The 18,874-nt window shown below is 36.6% G+C and overlaps 1 protein-coding gene across 13 annotated transcripts in view; it reads left to right on the forward strand.

Moving 5' to 3' along the window:
• Positions 1–18,874, forward strand: part of NBEA (neurobeachin) — a 490,360-nt gene that overhangs the window by 436,419 nt on the left and 35,067 nt on the right. For all 13 annotated transcript variants that reach the window (XM_065051668.1, XM_065051676.1, XM_065051716.1 and 10 more), the window contains one exon: positions 6,330–6,497. In XM_065051668.1, the coding sequence (XP_064907740.1) occupies positions 6,330–6,497 (168 nt within the window). The remainder of the gene's footprint in view (positions 1–6,329; positions 6,498–18,874) is intronic.

The raw sequence follows: 18,874 nt of genomic DNA on the forward strand, positions 1-18,874 counted from the left end.
GAACAGATTCAGTCAGTAAGTCAAGCATGTTAAATCAAGGCAGGGAACACCACTGTGAAACACTGAAGCAGAGCTTTTATAATGTGTTCTTTATTTTTGAAACAAAAGATACAAGGTTGTCTAATTCAAAGTTAATTATAAGGATATTTTCATTATGGCTTATGCACATATTAAATTACAAATTACAGCATTGAGTAAAATGCATTCACTATAAATTATATTTTTGTGAGACTAAATGGTGTCTTGTTTTTGTTACACATAATCTGTTCCCATTACATAACTGTTACTAAGACTGAATTTTCTCTCTGTCTTTGAAATGATTTATTTACGTTCTTCTGCAGCCAATTACATTTTTGTACATTTCCCTGGCTATTCAGAAGCATATATAGTATTTCATAATTAAAAAGCTTCTTGAATAGTCATTAGAAACATCTATTATGAAATCTCTGTGCTATGAGGATCTGGAAGATTTATCTTTTCTCCTCACCACTCAGCAGCAGTTGACATTCCTTTTTTAACAGATAAGCAGTAGATAAGATTTTACATTACTTCCTCAGTAGTAGCTTTGATTTTATTTTGTGTGTTGCCAAGGTTTGTTCTCAATGCAATTAAAACTCATTCATCTAACACAAGGTTCAATCTAATTTGGAAACGGTGTTGTGGTTTTTTTTTTTTTGTTTTTAAACTTTCTGTATTGCTGAAGAATCTTATTTATATCTTGAAAATGCTAATGTGAAGGATCAGTGCCTATGCAGACATCCCCAAATAACTGAAATCTGTAGAATTCACTGCTGTTTCACTTTTATAAAAATATTACTTTTTTTAAACAAACAAAACTGATTTCAGATATCAGCCTGGTTTATTTTATGACAAGGGTAAAGAGTTTACTCCTATAGTCATAAAAGAAATGGTAAAGGAGCCAGAGAAACAATAGATGGAAACACTCTGTACATGCAAAGGCTACAGAGGAGCACAGATGTAAGGGGAGAGAGGAAAAACCCAGCTCACAGGATGAAGCAGCTGATGGTCTGTTTTTAAGCAGAGCTACAAAATCGAAGTATCTCAGAGTAGTTTTAAAGAAATATTTTCAAACATACTCAATATAAGTTAAAAGCAAGATACTGTGGTGGTAGTTCTTGTAGAGACAGAGAGCATATAGCTTTGGAGGGGAGGGAAACAAGGTAGGAGCTGAAGAAATAGGAGGGGCAGGCGCAGCTGTGGGACAGATGAGGGGCAGCATCAGAGCTTTTCTCTTCGCTGGTGACATAAAATACCCAGGTGGCACAAAATACCCAGGTAACAAAAATGACCATGTGTTAGAAAGGTTGGAATAGCATATTTTATAAATCCAGAACTACTGATACTTTACACAGCACATGGTGTGCATTAAAATAAAAACCAATGCCTCCTACTGGAATCTCCGTAAAAAATAATTTTAACATCAAATTAGGATGAGTGGAGAGGAAAGTATACAGCGTTCATATTGCACAAAGGTCTGAAAATAACTATAGTGCTTGATCTCATTAAGTAGTAACTTGGCTTATATTACCTTTAATTTATACGTAAACATAAACTTACTAATACGTATTTATATTTTGAAACAGGTACAGGTCAGATTTTCAGCCTGTGGAACATGTGTGCATACACTTGCCTGCAAACACACAAAAAACACAGTACTTTTACTTCAAAACACTTACCTTTCTCCCACTAGCTATATAATAATGCTTGGGGTTTACCTATTAGCAATAAAAGGCTCCTCCCTGAAAACAAAACCCATGAAAAACTACTGACTGGAATACTGCCAGTTGAAAATGAAGCACTAATAACAGTGGTTCAGACAAGTTCAGTTTGAGAGTGCCTGAATAAAACACTGTTTTCTGTACATTTTAATTAGAATAGAAAGCAAGCTGGATATTAGCTCATTTCTGTTTAACAGTAGGAATCTTTAAAATCCATAAATAATATTATGGATTTCTGTAAGCATGAACTATTATTTCTTTTATAAAAAAATTGCTTCTTTATATTTAATATTGAAAGTACGGTCAAAAAATTGAAGCTCCCTAAATGCTTTAAAGCCAAAATGTTCTCAAAAAATGCTATTCTTTAGGGCCATCACCAGACTATTTTAAGGATATTATTGTTATGTTTTTCTGTATGTTATTCCTTCTGTACCTACAAATTATTTTTATGCAGAAAATTCTGTCACCCTATTCCCTACTGAGCACTGCATATTCTTGAGAAACCGAATAATGTACTGTTGACAGTGAACAGCTCATAAATTTTCAGGAGGCACTTAGATGGAGGGAGAGCAGCCTGTGCATTAGAGCAAATTAGGGAGAGGATATTGCAAGTATCACATGAGTAGTGTTGCAGAAGTATTTGGGAGAAACACCAGCAAACCAGGTCAGACATCAGAAACTTTCTCCTGATTGAAATGAATCCAGGCTATAAAGGACAGATCAGGAGCTTTCTCCGCACTGTGGGCCAGGTAGGACTTTGCTGCCTTCTGGCAGCCCATTCTTGAGTGCACCCTGCCTACTACAGAATCACAGAATGGTTGAGGTTGGAAGGGACTTCTGGAGATCATCTAGTCCAACCCCCTGCTAAAGTAGGCAGGTTGCACAGGATCACATCCAGGCATGTTTTGAATGTCTCCAGAGAAGGAGACTCCACAACGTCTCTGGGCAGTCTCAAAGTAAAGAAGTTTCTCCTCATGTTCAAATGGAACTTCCTGTGTATCAGTCTGTACCCATTGCCCCATATCCTATTGTTTGGCACCACTGACAAGAGTCTGGTCCCATCCTCTTGACACCCACCCTTGAGATATTTATAAGCATTGTTGAGATCCCCTCTCAGCCTTCTCTTCTCCGGGCTGAACAGACCCAGCTCTCTCAGCCTTTCCTCATGAGAAAGATGCTCCAGTCCCCTAATCATCTTTGTAGCCCACCGCTGGACTCTCTCCAGTAGTTGGTGCCCAGCACCATGCCCCACAGGATGCCCCTGTGGTGGGGACGTGAACTGCACCCAGCACCCATGGCCGTCCAGAGCTGGAGGCTGTGGGCTGCCAGGGCCATGCAGGGCCACTCTCCTCCGCAGCCCTGGCTCCTCTTTGCACCTCCCGCTCCGGCCTCTGCCCCACATCCCCCCACCACACTGCTCTTCCACCATGCAGCTCCTGGCAAGCACAGCGCTTAGTGCCCTTCCCACCACCAGCATCCTAACATCTCTGACAGCAATTCATCTGACTTCCAGATTTCTGTGGAGTTCCTAAATTTATAGTTCAAAATAATTAAATTAACTCCTTACAAATTTCCCCAAATCTTGTGTTGCATTTCAGCATACAAACCTTTAAAGAACCATTAGACCTCTGAACACAGTACAATAAATCTCTTTGAAGAATTGGAGACAGAAGACATGACATACTGCTGTTAAAAAGTAGCTAATTTATTTAATAAGTTATTTAAGGATCATTCACCCATGTAAGACAGAAGTTCTCCAAACCTGCCAGGGTCAGTAAGACCTTCTCTGGAATGACAAGCTGCTGAGTAAGGGCTGGTCATGCAAGTAGAAACTGCCTCAGGGAAAGATAACATAGACATTCAACTCTCCTGACACCAGGGAGAGGATGTTAGAGGAGATAATGGGTGAAATATGCTCATTTGACCCAAGCATTTATTTTTTCAAAGTTACTGTCCCACCTTTGAATAGTAAAAAGTTTTGCTCTTTTCCTGAAGTGCTCTCTATATTCCAGAAATAACACTGATATTTTTGACCAAAGAAAATGCCCAACATTTTTTTTAATTACTTTTTAATAAGCAAATAATAGATAGAGATGCAAAAAGAAGCTTATAAATAAGCAGAGTTCAGAGGAGGAAGAGAACAGTTAGGCTTTTCACTGAAAGTTGGTTGGAGATGGATGCTTGCAGGACAATAGGCTTGAAATTCTGTTTTAAGTTTTATTACATATGAAGGAACATTAAAATTTGAGCATTTAAAAGTTAGGAAATGCTTTATTTATGGTTTCTGTAGCATACTTAATTTTATCTTTGCTTGCTAACATCCCGCATGCTAAATGAGGTAAAAGTCCTATGAAAAAGATTGTATGGGATGGTGAAGTTGCCAACTATGTCATGTTGCGTGCACACAAGACAGTATTATTATGAATCTGGATTTTCTTATTTATTAGGAGGCATGCTTTGAAGCCAAATAGTATTAGTTTAATAGTATTTACTATTAATTAGTATTAATGCTATTTAAATTATATTACTTGCAATTTGCATATGATTTGGAAAAGGAAACAACTCTTTTTATATGGTTCTGTGCAAAATTTCTTTATAGCTTCTTATGGTATGCTGCACTTCATCCTTTGAAAACTGATCTTCATGTCAGCTATTACGCCTGAGCCTTCCCTTCCATTTTTCTCAGAAATAACAGTTACTGTTTTTGACAGAAAAGGGTCTGGCTTTCCACCACAGCACAGAGAGTTCCTCTTCCATGTGGAACATTACAGGAGGAAGGAGCTGGGCCCCTGTGGTTTGCTCTGTCTGTGACTATTCCTGCATGTGGGGTGGTGGGCATTCCATGGCATGGTGCTACAATGTCCGATGGTTATTTCGGAAGCAGCTTCCTTGTAATGTAAATGAATAAAATTAAAACACTTTTTTTTTTTTTTTCCTTTTCCTGAAGTTTATCCCTCTGTAAAATTTGAATTTTCCTGGGGCAGACATGAAACTCTGTCCCAGCTAGAGAGTGTTTGTGCTGAGTTGTGGCACTGGGCTGGAAACAGTGGAGGAATTAGGTTTTCTCAGGGGAAGGAAAAAAACACCACCACAATCTTTGAGAATGAAAAGTATTAGATAATGTAATATAAGGGGTTGTTGTCAGCTCTGGCTCTTTGCAGGGAGTAGTAGTAAGCTTGACAGACACTAACATATTAAATTGTATTAAGGCCAGTATTTTTTTTCAGAGAGAGCCTGACTCTTTCAGTCATGGCCAGTGACAGCTCTAGAGGCAATGGGAACAAAGTCAAACACAGGAGGGTCCCTGTGACATCAGGAAACACTTTTTTACTGTGAGAGTGACTGAGTTCTGACAAAGGTTGCCCAGAGAGCTTGTGGAGTCTCCATACTTGGAGATATTTAAAAGCCGTCTGGATAGTCCTGGGCAGCCGGCTCTAGGTCATCCTGCTTGAGGAGAGGGGATGGACAAGGTTATTTCCAGAGGTCCCTTCCAAACTCGGCCATTCTGTGATTTTGTTGTTTGGGGTTTTTTTTCCTAACAAACTAAGTTCTTGATGTGAGAACTGAACTGCACTTGTCCTGCTTGAAGGGAATGAGGTATATGACACTGTACAAAATCAGGACTGTGATGCAGTTTGGGAAAGGACATGTATGAAAACTTCTCAGTGAACCATGAATCTTTATTTTCACACCACCTCCTGTTTATCACAGCTCTTCTCTGAAGGCAGCTTTAGGAAAGAAGGAACGAATGTGCCAGGATGCCATTTTAAATGCTTGATGAGTCTTATAGGAGAACTATTTCTGTATTCAGGTACAGGCACATGGGAAGTTAATACAGGTGGTCTGATAGAGGGGTAAGGAGGAACTGTGTCATACCTTCAGCTTGTGAAATCTCCAGTTCAGGCAATGGTATCTACTAAGGAAGCCAGTCATGTGTGATAAAGGCACATTGGTTGGCTCAGGCTCAATGATAATACGGTCATCATTTCCTCTGTCTAGAATTAATCTCTCTCTGTATTATGAGCAAAGGAATAGCAATCTTTCAACCCATTTTTAAACCAGCTAGTAATGGCCTGTGTTTTTTCTTCTACCGAACTAACGTAAAAAATGAGTGCAAAAAATGCTTTTCTCCTTTGAGAAATCAGTCAAAATTCATACACAGAGTTCAGAACCTCATTTTGCTTTTAATCCTTAAGTTTCCATTTTACATTTAAGACTAATTAGAACCAGTTGGAAAATTAGTTGGAAGATTGTTTTTTTTTTAATTGTTTTCCTGGTTTCATCAGTTTTTCTTGACAAATTGCCTAACTTATTTGACAAGCTTGCAGCTAGGAGAAACCCAGTATCTGAGAAGAAAATTAGTGTGATATAAAGCTGAAGGAAAGAATAGTATATTCTTTTTAGTGTTTCTCTCAATACAACTAGTTCTATATTTAATGTCTGAAGGATTTCAAATATATCAAATAAGCCTGAACAAGAAATGTAATGATATCGATTATGTTTCCTCAGTTAATAGGAAAAGGTAGGACATAATTTAAGCATGAAATTGCAAGATGGAATTTACTTCCTAACTCTGAAATTCACTCGCAGGCCCTGGAAAGCGAGTTTGTATCATGTCAACTTCATCAGTGGATTGACCTTGTATTTGGCTACAAGCAACGAGGACCAGAAGCAGTGCGTGCACTCAATGTTTTCCACTACCTAACATATGAAGGCTCTGTGAACCTGGACAGTATCACTGATCCTGTCCTCAGGGAGGTAGGTCTTTACCGCCATTCCATTCTAAAAACTGCTGTCAACTCACAAGAAATTGTACTTTTTCCATCTTTCATTGCTGGAGAAAATTGGTGTGTGACTTGATTCAGAACTTGGGCCCTAGATGACTTCAGAAGCAAGTATTAATAAACTAGCAATAAAACAGATGTCCCAAAGTATTTTGTTTGCTTGGAGTTCCTAGTGAATTTAATGGTCAGTTATGACATGGGAAACTATAATGTAATGTATGTTCTGTAATATATAGTCTGCTACTTTTTATAATTTACTTTTATTAACTTCACATGCTAGACCTGAAAAGCTGAAAGAAAAACCTGCATCATAGTCATAGGGAAAAAACCTAACCTTTTCAGTCAGATAATGTTGGTGAGAACATATATCTGAAAAAGACTACATTTGCTAGAGTGACAGTAACAATTATTCAGATTACTTTTGTGTTAATCACATGAAGTATAATCAAACTGTTACCAAAATAGGAAATGTTTGCTATTTGTTGTGCATACAAGTATTTATGGTTTTGTGTACATATGAGTGAAATATATATAGGTGCACATATGTCCAGGTGGGAGTTTTAAATTTATCAGTAAATTTAAAAAAAAAAAGTATTCTCTACCTTGACATGTGCTTTCTTCCAGTGACTGTATTTATTTGTAGTAAGGCTGTTAGTTTGAATGATCATTTTCTAATATCAACCTAATAGACAACAACTGTTGGCTAAAACAATTGAAATTCGGTGAAAAGTGTGAAGAAGCAACAGCTGCTAGATGAGTACCGCTGTGATGAAGCTGTACACACAATCTTCCATTCCCCGAGATAGCTGCCATCTGCTGTATGCAAAACAGTAATAATTTATACATTGCCAGGCAATGGGGTTTTTGTTTGTTTGTTTGTTTGTTTATTTTCCAATCTTAGAGACAGAATTTACAGATTTCAGAAAATAAATAGATTCTAGAAAGCATTCGTTTTCAGCTAAATATTGGGTTTTGGCAAGTTGTTTTTCAGTAGTGCGCTGTTGCATCTTGTTACATTTGGTGCTTTTTGAGGAGCAGAATGAAAACAATGTTCAGACCTCTTGCTTCCTAGAGCTAGATTTTCACACCATGCACTGCAAAGCATGTATTTTGTAAACAGTTAGTATTTGCTTAGTTTTGAGAATGGGCAGAACTGCTTTGATGCCACTGCCTCAAATATTTCCTGTTGACGTCTACATAATAGTTTGCTGGATTTAAAACTTTGAGCACAGGAAGAGTCAGTAAGCTACAAAACTGGAGATACGAAAACAGCAATGCTTTTTAAAAGATAAAACAGGTGTCAAGCACCATGAATACAAGGGATTTGCATAGTTTAAGGTCCAGATTTGCATGGGCAGACTCCTACGTCTTGACTTGAAGGGTCTACTCCCACAGGGCAGCTTGTAGCATTGAGGTCTATCTGTCTGTCTGTGCACACTATTTAACATCTTATGACATGATGAGACTCCAGCTCTCCTGTGACTCTACTTACACGCACAACTCGTTATCAGAAATTTGAAGAAATTCATGGAGGTGTTTCTGTTCACTCACTTGTACGTCTAACCCATGCCCTGTCAGTTTTCTTAGGCTATTTGCACCATGTAAACTTCTAAAACCACAAGTTTATCTTCATTGCCACAAGTTAGAGTAGTAAATAATATTAATTGTTAGCAATGAGAAGACAACACATTTAGAAAGACTGAATCCTTCTGATTTTTGTTATATATAGATTCATATAAATTTCTATGCATGCATGTAAAAATAGTATGCTTCTCCTCCAAGAGATCTCAGATTTGTGATTTGTGGTTTGTCATAAAAAGGTTAAAAATACTTTTAATTCATTTTTAATCAGAAATTACAATACACATGTAAATATAGAGAGCTTTAGAGCTTTCATCTATTTCCCTGAGCTCTATTTATGAGACTAGCAGACATTCTCTGCCAGTAATAAAGCATTTGACATCTTGATGATCTAGCAGATCAGGTATTTGGATGTCGTATTTCTGTTACAAGTGTATGTGTTCTATACACATTGATTTGTTGACTTGACTTTTTTTTTTCTTTATTCTGACTTTTACTAGATATTTCAGAAAATAAATTAGGAGCAAAAAGATCTTTTAAAAGCCTCTGAAGACCACTTAAAAATACAGAAATGTAATGATAGGAGCACTAGCACCTTTAAGAATAGTCATAACAATTGTTTAGTATGTTCTACAGTGGCAGGTGGTGTTGTCTGGCATCTTAACTTAGAAATTGCAATTTTAAATTAATTGAATTTTGCAGTTAAACAGGAAAACATGTCTCTCAGTATCCAAATGCTCTTGCTGTTTGTTTTCTAAATAAAGTGAAACATTTCTTTCACACAGAAGACACTGACCACTCTCAATAAATGGCTGTAAAATAAGCCAATCAATACAACCTTATTGGCAGCAGCCGTTATCAGACCAATGGACTGAAATACAACAGTAGCCTCCTCAAACTGTGGCCGTAACTTATTTCATATTGAGCTGAGTCCCAACTGAACCTGTCCAGTGAAATAAGGCTCCAAATCAAAACAATACCAAACCAACCAAACAAAAAAAGCCTCCCATTTAGATGTCAACTGGTTGGAAGACAAGATTTTTAAAAAGCAGATTTCTCTGAGCTGTTCGTGCTGTACCTTGGCCTTTTTACTTCCACCCTTTGTCGGAGCACCTCAGCCACTGAGGAAAATGTTGTTCTTACCTTTCTGTGAAGAATGGTAAAGGATTCACTTCAGTAGCCTTCTAGCTGGAGGAAAAATACATTCAGTGGTGAGATAACCCACCCCTACCATTCCTTAAATTTTTCTCACATGTGTGGAGAAGCCCTCTAAGAACTCTCTACTGTTTTGGCCCTGGAAAAGTGGCCATCCGTGTGCTTTCGTTCTGTTTAAACCTATCTAGTAGAAGACTCTGGCTTGCTTTTTTCATTTTCTATTTTGCAAATTCACAATGGGTGTAACTGGAACACTGGGTTAGCATTAAATTTGAGATTACTGAACTCTATGAAATCACATATGTCTGCTCCTCTAATAACTCTTTAGCAACTTAAGGTCTGGATGAGCAGCATATACTGATTTGATTCAATATACTGATTTTGATTTTTCAAATAACTTTGCAATTTTCTGATTCCGCAGAAAATATTTAATCTCTGTATCTTAATGAGTAATGAGAGCAAAATGAAAGTCCTGACTTGAATGCTCCACAGAATGTGTAAAATTGAATTTTGTGTTTTAGATCTTCTGTGATTAGAAATTGGGAAATTCACCAGTTCTGTCACTTCTAATGGTCTCTGTTATGCTGCACATCACAAAATTGTTTTCATATTACAATAGGAGGAGAAAAAATGTGTAGCAAAATAAACATTGTTCAGGCTCCTATTTTAATTTTTTTAATCGCAGTCTTTTGTATTCTATTTGTCATTTTTTCCCCTTTTAAAGTAAAAGCAGTGAGGTGAAAGCTAAAACTCAAAGAATAGCTTAAGGGTATTGATTCATTCTTACTTGACAGGTGAAATCATGGTTGCAGCACTAACCACAGCAATTACAGCATTAAAATGTCAAGAAATTAGAGGTCAGAATAACAGATAATTTTCTTCCTTTTGTCAGATTAAAAATTGACATTCTTTGACAGCGCAGGATCTCTGGCTGAGAAAATTATGACAGCTTAACTCATCTTGTACTTGTAAAGCAGTAATTGATAATGAACTTTACCATGACAGTCTTCTCCTGTGGAGAAACATGACAGAACATCCCTCGTACAAAGCCTGTATCTCTTTTTAATATGTAAACAGTAGTTATATTGGACATTAGATGTTATTTGGAACTGTCTTTACTGTTAGTTTACATCATAATCTAAATCCTTTCCTTTGGACAGATTTGGCTGACTTTAGAGGGCTGATGCTGAGAATGCTAATGTATACAGAATATTATTGGAAATGTAGTTTATTTATGGTGCTTCGATGTTATTGGTTCACCTCTTTAGATAAACCTAGTTTCTCCCTTTGTTTCTGCCAGGATGTCTACGGATTTTAGGAATCTCATTTTCCTAAACACCTGGAAATCTAGACTCTCAAAAATCAGTAGAATTGTGTTTTTTTCAAGTTAGGAAATGTTTCTCTTTTACACAAACTGTTGTGGCTGAAAGGGAACAGCACAGTTATACTGGTCATTAGAAAATTATTTTCAGTACTACCTTGTAGATTAACCACAAAATAATTAAGTGGGCATGTTCAGTTAGTGCATAATAGATTAATCACATGTAGCACAGAAAGCACATCTTGTCCATAGCCTCTCAGGAAAGGAATATTTCAGGTTTTCTGTTTGTTTAAAATGATAGTCAGAACTCTTTTTCTTTTTTAGACATTCAGCTTGCTTGTGATTACAAATGTTCTTTTTGCTAACTTTTTGTCACCCTCGTGTTGGATGTGAGCTGCAAATACAGCTTGCAGTGCAGTACAATGACTTTCCTGTGACTGCCACATCTTCACCAAATGCTCTGTCCCCTCAGTCAACAGGAATTCTGAACAGGAAAGCAAGGCAGTGTGAAGCTACTTGGCTCAGATATTTGTTCTGAGCAGCCACCTGTCAAAATACCTGAGCACCCTCGCAACTCACACAGCAAATTGAAAAATGATTAAAATTGCTAGTGTTTGACAGGTGGTTGCTGAGCCCATAAACTAATCCTAGTAGGACAGTTTTGCTGGCAGCTAGCAGAGCATATGGCCTATGCAATATTTATTTCTTTGGTGGTGACTTGATATTTAGCATATTTAAATAATGTGAAAAGTCGTAATGAAGCGGTAGTCTTGCAGTGCTTTTCAGTTACCCTTATTTCTGGGTTTTATTTTTCCTCTTATATTTTCTTCTGTTATCTCTTTCTTTGATCTGACAGGAACAACAAAGCATCCCTCTGGATCTGCTATAGTGAAATATGCCCACAGGAAGCAGAGTAGATCACATCAGTTTTCACTTCTTTTTTTTTTTCCTCCTTTGCTTTTCCCCCCTCCTTGCTGAAACACTCTTTGCTACTACAGAGGGCTGACATGATCAGGCTGTCAAGACTCAGCAAGATAGATATATCTTTAACAAAGGGAGCTGGAATGCTGGCCTGTCCCTGGTGGCTGAACCTGGCAAATTTATGAGGAAAAAATTAACACGCTGTTCTAATAGCACTATATAATGCTTTCAAGGAAACGCCAGCCCTTGTATCCATGTGCTTATTCTTGCTTTCACTTGGATTTATTCTTATTTATTCTGATTTCATTTTTAACTTGTTAGATCTTTTTCTTCTGGGCGCTGTTTCTTTGATGTGACAAGAATATCAAAACCACCCCTGTGGACCTGCTTGATTGAATTGTACCCACAGCACCGGCCACTTACATGTTCAGTTGTGCTTAATTGCCTCCATACAAGGGATGGTCTTTGCTTCCTTTCTAGGAGCAGTCCTGCTTGTGCATGAATATGGGTAGTGGTGAAATAAGGAGAAAGTGGCAAGTAGTGTCAATATCCACGTCTTTCAAAGCTCATTGAAGGAATCTGTATAGCAAGAACAGTAATTCGAGTAAAAGGCATCAACAAAGTGGAAATTATTTTCTTATATGCTAAGGGCTCTGTTCTCTGAGAAATGTCTGCTTGAATCCTGTTGATTTTTGTCAAGAAGTCTACGTCTCCTTTGCTCCTGAATACTGTGTTTCCCAGACATACAAAACAGGTGTTTTGGTTTGGCTTGGTTTGGTGGTTTTATTTTGGTTTGTTTGTTTGTTTGTTTGTTTCTCTTTTGTTCTTCCTTCTTTCTTCTCCCCACACCCACCAAATTTATGCTCAGTTTTTTGGAAAAACACCTTGATTATTTTTTAATTTTGTTTGCCTGTAAGTCTGTTCTGTATGCGTGAAGAGATTATCAACAGAAACTAACTGGATGTTTACATTTTGCTTTGTGCGTGTGTGTGGCTATAATCATTTTTATGTCTTTCTAGTAAGTTTCAGAGCTCAGTCTCATCTTCTGTAAATGGGAAAGGAAAAGTCTTCACTTACTGTCACTTTGTTTTGTTAGGTCTCTGTAGATCAAGAAGGAAAACGGGGATTTTTTTTGAGGGTAAGGTATTTACTTCTGTAGGTAAAGATTCCTGCAGAAGACACGGAATACAAGATAAGACACCTTTAATCAGAATATTTGATAAGGAATTAGTGTAAATTGCAAGAGGTCGTTTACTATACAGTAATTGTTCAATGCATAGGCTTTTATTTTGAAATTAATATGTGCTCTTTTACTTGCGTCTTGTTCAGGAAAAAGAGCTTTCAGAAGCTGTTTATGACAAGGAGTCAGAAATCATAATCTGATCTGTAGGATTCCAAATTAAAAACATCCTTTTTACCATTGCTTAAAACAGTTATCTGCAGTTAGATTTATGATTGACCATGATATCTCCAGTTAATTAATATATTAGAGATGATCAGGTAGTCAGTATTTTAGTGAATCTATGCTGATCTGAGTCCGTGACCATTCCTGGATCATGCTGTCTTATATTTATGGGTATTCAGAATCTTTTCCTAGTCAAGAAAATACGCAGTTTCTGGAAATAAAACAGGTTGTGATGTTTAGATGGGTCTGGGTCCAAAATGGCATACTGGAAGTTCTGGGAGTTGTTTATAATTCATCCAGACAGAGCTTAGCACTGCCACTCAAAGTACATCACTAACCATCCACCGAGCATTCAAACAGAAGAACTGCTGATAACTTGTTCAACTGATGAGACTTCAACCAACCTATTTGATAAATATTCCAGATAATTCATTCATCAAAGGAATACTAGGGTGAGTTTGTGAATAACTTATACCCTGGAAAATGTCTCAATCTACTCTGAGTGTTATTTAGAATAAATTGTTTGGCCAGTTCCCATCTAGGTTAGAAATTTAATACACATTTTTGTGTATTAAATCCTAGAGTCCTAGGCGAACTGAGTTTAATGTTTTGTCTATATAAAAAGAACATCATTAACCACAATTGCTCTCTTTTATTGCAGAAATATATAAAATATAGGTCTTGTACATGAAAAATTCTTCTTTATTGCCAGGTTATTTTGTTTTTCTCCATATGGATGACAGGTACCAATTATTGATTTTTAAAATTAGCAACAAGCATTTTAACATACACTTGAAGTAATATTTTATGTGAGAGAGACAGAGAGATGGGGTGAAAATTACTGCAGCTGATTGTAACAGAAATAGCTGGAAGGGGATTCTTTTCTCCTATTAGCACAGATTTCAGTTATATTACGCTGTCATTACCTCAGCATAAATTAACTATTATTCAAAACATTTCACACACAGCAGTTTATTGGAACAGATATTACTCAGTGTAAGTATCTAGTCATTCACTTAGAAAGATGCAAAGCTGAGCTTTCTAAATGTTTTAAACATATTGATAATGTGCCTCTTTAATGCCATTTTGAAGCCTGTGTACAGTATATCTATATTATTGTTTTCAATTTATGTCAAGAACAAAGTGAAGTTTTGAAGAATGCGTTCTGGGAAATAATCCAAACAGAATTATTTCTTTAGAAGCTAAAGCCTGAAAATAACTGAGAACATTTATTTTAAATGTAACAGTATAACCTGTTTCCAAGCCTGAAATTCTAATATGCACTGAAGCTTCATGAATACTACATGTGACACCTTTCGGTATGTAGGTTTTACCTACTTCCCTGTCAGTACCTTTTCAGATTTTTGTTTTGAAGGTTTTCCAGTTCTCTGAGATAGTTCTTCTGTCCTGCGGTGGAGAAATTGGAGGCTGGCAGATGGTTGGAGCCTCATCATAACCACAGTTTGTAATAAAGAGTATGTGCTTTGCAAATCTCAGAGCACCTTCTTAGGATGGGAACAAGGCAGAGGACTTGTGATAGAAAGATGAAGCTGAGAGCAAAGAGATAAGCCAACATTTAGTTTCCATTCACTTACAAAAAGAAACCCACTAATGCAATATTACCACATTCTTAATGCTTTTTGTTTCGTTAACAATGAAAGATTTTACTCGTGAGTTTTGCTGTTTTTTTGTTGACAAAGCATAAATAGAACAGAACTCACACTTTTAAATTTGTTTAATATATAGTTATAAAACAAGAACAAAATACGCATAGTAGATACTTTGGTTTAGTGAGCCTGTTCCACATTTCAAGCATTAAAAATTGTCTTCAGTGTTCATGTTTTATTTCAATAATAAACCAGAAGAAAAAGAAGTCACAGCTAAAATGCATTCTTTAATGATTAAGTACCCTTTCCTCTTTTATTACTACAAGCTTTCAGGAGGCCTGTTCTGTTCTTTGCTTCCCTCTTCTGCCCATTTTCTTTTGTGTTTTCCTATAGGGGATGTTCTTAATTGTAAAATAAGTAGAAATAAATATGATGTGTATGTTCTGTGTAATGGCTTTCTGAAACATGGGTAAGTTATCCCTCCAGCAGTAAAGATTACTCATTAGTTTAGCTATTAATAAAGTTTATTTTCCACTAAAGTTTCTTTTCCACAGGTCTCTAGACTTGATCCTATACTTTAATTTATTTACTTCTACATCAAAAGATGTCACTGTCCCAGTAGTCTAAAAGGCTACCTGCTTATGATCATCGGAATTCTTGTCAGCTACTGGCCAAATTGCCATGGCATATGAACAGTCACTAGTCAACCCTGTTTCTCTCATGTTTTGGCTGAACATCCTTGTGAGTGTGGTGTGTTATTCTCTATGCTGGTTTACCAGAAAGATTTCAGAAAGTTCAGAGAAGAGCATACAAGTGATGAGAGGACAGAGAAGACTGATCTATGAACAGAATTTCAAGAGCCTGATAGAAAATAATGGAGTGAAAGGGGACGTGTAGCAGAAAGGCAGGAATGTGGAGAGTTGCTCATGCTAACTGAGATAAGGATATTACTTGATCTGATGCAAAATTAACTACCACTTACAGGATCAAATTCAGACAGAAAAGTTCAGGCTTAATGACAGAAGAAGTTTCCTAAGGTCTATAGACTGTAATTTGACTGTACAAATCTCATAAGAGGAATTGTAGAAGCCTCATTAAATGGATCATTTCAAACTAGAATGGGCAAAAACTGTAAAAATGCATGGTAAGGGGGTATGTATTTCTCATCTGTAATTTTTATTCTACTCTTTTCTGTTATGGTGATTGATGTAAGCACAACATGAACGCAACTTCTTCATCAGTAATTGCATGAGAATGTGCCTCTTATGGTGACATTAACTTCGATTGAATGAGTCATTGCATATTTTTTGTTTTAAATCAGGATTATCTTTTTTTTTTTTTTGACAAATTAATGTCTAATATAGAAATTATTTTTTAAAATTGCTACATTATGGGTAGAAATTTTTCAAGACAGTCAGTTTAGCTCTTTGGAGCTCTCCATAGGCAAAAGTCAACAGGTTGAAAAAAATGTGGTCAGTAGATGTCCTGAGCACCTATCACGTGTACATTTCTATCCAGAGTCATAGTTTACTATGCTTCCTACAAACAAACTCAGTTGCATGTAATTTACATCAAGTCACAGCAATTACATACTGTCCTAAATATTCACATTCCCTTTTTTATTTCTTATATTGCCAATTTTGTCACAAAATGTCTAAATGTGTGGTAGTTTTACAGAATACAATGCAAATGTATGAGCATTTCCTAAGATAGAAAGAGGACAGTATTGAGGACAGAACTGAGAATTTTTTTATTTTAAAAAAAGGATAAATTCGGTTGATGGACTAAAAATAATGAAAGAGGTGGGAAAATTTAAGAATTTTTGTTCTTTACAAAATCATTCCCTCCTGAAATAAATTTGTCATGCAGAAACTTTACATACATTTACTGTTGATTTTTAAAAGCTTAACTGTGAACTTTTAAGGCTTGCAAGTTAGCTTTTAAAATAAAAAGCACAGTTAAACCAGCTGTAAGCAAACACTCTTAAGGCTCTTAGTCATGAAGAAAAAAAATAATTAGAAAAGAGTCGATGAAGTTTCAAAGTTTCAATGAAGCCTCCTGCTGATATTACTGTTGCATTTTTATGGATAGGTTGACTATGCTTAAAGGCTTCTGTGCTCCAAAAAATGACAATTAAAAGCATATATGGTGTCTTAAACAAAACAAAAGGCAAGGGGAACTAATAAATGGTATTAAACCTGATAAGGTCCCCAACACATCCTCCCTTCTTAAGGAACGGAGTAAAATTTTGCTATATGTAAGAGGCAGTGCACTATTCAGGTGATATCTGCCTCCCCGAACTCCATAGAACGTAGTCCAATGCTGCTTCCTTGTCTCCACCCCAAAGCACTTAACAAGTCTGTGGTACTCGTATTTTATTCTCATCCTGGTTAGTTTTTCCTTTTATTCCAATAGCAGTGCAGGTACCAGAAAAGCCAGGCTCTTTCTTCTTCTGTGATCTTTCCTGCCTACCAGAAAACATGAGCTGTTTGGTCACTCAGCTTGAAAGTCAAGGTTCCTTCAGAAATATTAATTCCCCAAGTTTCCTCAAAAATACCACTGCTTTTATCCACTTGATGCAGTGGCCTGTTGAGAGCTGTGAGTGGAGTTCAGGTTGACCACTTCTGCTTTCCAGACTGGGCTGTGGAAAGAGAGGTGCTCAGCTTTGCTGTTTTGTCTAGACTAGAGATTGCTCTGTGTCTCTTTCCCCAGGAGATCTTCATGAACAGTGGAAGTTTCTTCTTTCTTCTGCCTTCGTGGAGAGGAAAAGTAACGATATTTTTCACAAGTATCTCCTCTGTTTTGTAGCATTTCTGTTCCTGGAAAATATCTGGAGCTTTTTTGTTGTAGGAATATAAAGGTATAACAATGCCACTGTTCTCATTGCCACAGAATAACTAGCTTCTGCTTTCAGCTCAACAATCTGTTCAGTATAAATGGTGATGGATCAGTGATGTGTGAATTTGAATTTTTTTAAAAAATATTTTTAAATAATAGGAAAGCTGAAATTACCTTCATTTTTTTGCCCAGAATAAAGCCCCACGTGTGCTGTAGTGTTTAAATGAACAGGTCAGGGTGAGCATGTCTGAAGAGAAGAATTAAAAATGAGGAACGAAGGAGGGAAAGTGGAATTGTGTAGGAAGATGGGCATTTACACAACTCCTGTCTTCTTGAGGGAGGGAAAGAAAAGTCAAGGTGCAATGGGAGTTTGAGAAGACAGGTGAACAACAAAGAGGGGAAAAGGACAGAAAGGACATTTGGAGACCTTGACGCAGAGAAGGAGGAAGGGAAAAGGTTAGGAAAGTGTTCCTTGGTAGCCTTATAGAAGAAGTGAAGAAATTACTATAGGAACAGGGAGCTCCTGGTATGGTTGTTAAAGCAGAGGAATGATGTTTGCAGCTTTGCCAGAGCTTTGTGTAATTTTTAAGTGTTGACCTTTGGGACTTCTTTTTTCATTAGTGAGTTCATTGAGATATTGCATAATATAATTTAGTTAGGCATTGCTAAACAAAAAAGAATTGAAGTGCTTTTGACTTGTAAAAATTAGGAGGTTTACTAAATGCAGTTGATGGTGTTTTGAAGAATACTACTGGCAATTTTTAGCCTAGCACAACTGGAACTTCAGGCTTTCTGGCTGTTACTCACTGCTTTTCACATGTGGAAACAATTGTTACACCCCAGACCGCAGCAGTGTTTTTTTTTTTAAATGCCTGTAAATTTTAGTGACTGCCAACTAAGGGATGCTAATGACAGTTTTCATATAATTTTTTTATTCCTTCACTTCCTCTTTTGCTGACTTTGAAAATCTGTAGTGGTTCCAGTCAGAAGAGAAACTACATTTAAAAATTCAGACAATTTTTTATTTCTTACTCAAGAAAATGTAACAAAATTCTCTCTGCTTCAGAAAAGCCTTGAAATAACTTTTCCTTCTTTTCAATAATGAACATGGAGTCCTAAGAGCCTTTTCAGAAAATAATGTTTGTGTCATAAGTTTGCTCTGCTCCAAAAAAAAATCCATCCCAAAGATCTAAAAACATAAATTAAGATTTCAGCATCCTGGCTTGTATTTCATATGCAAAAGAGAAAAATAAATGAGTTAAAGGATGACATAAGGGACAGGAAAGGAAATTCTTGGCTTAAAAGAAACAACTCCTTAGTAGGAGTGTCAAGAATTAAAAGGTATGACAAACCTAGGACTGCAATGGTAGATTAAAACAAACAAACAAAACCCAAAACAAAACTAAACAGACAAATAGAGAAACAAAACCAGAAAGATGCAGGCAAGGATTGCTTCAAGAGGAGTTTTGATAATAACAAGGACTTGAATTTCTTGGAATTTGAAACTGGTAACACAAACTCAG

Source organism: Columba livia, chromosome 1, assembly GCF_036013475.1.
Source record: "Columba livia isolate bColLiv1 breed racing homer chromosome 1, bColLiv1.pat.W.v2, whole genome shotgun sequence".
Lineage (NCBI taxonomy): Eukaryota > Metazoa > Chordata > Aves > Columbiformes > Columbidae > Columba > Columba livia.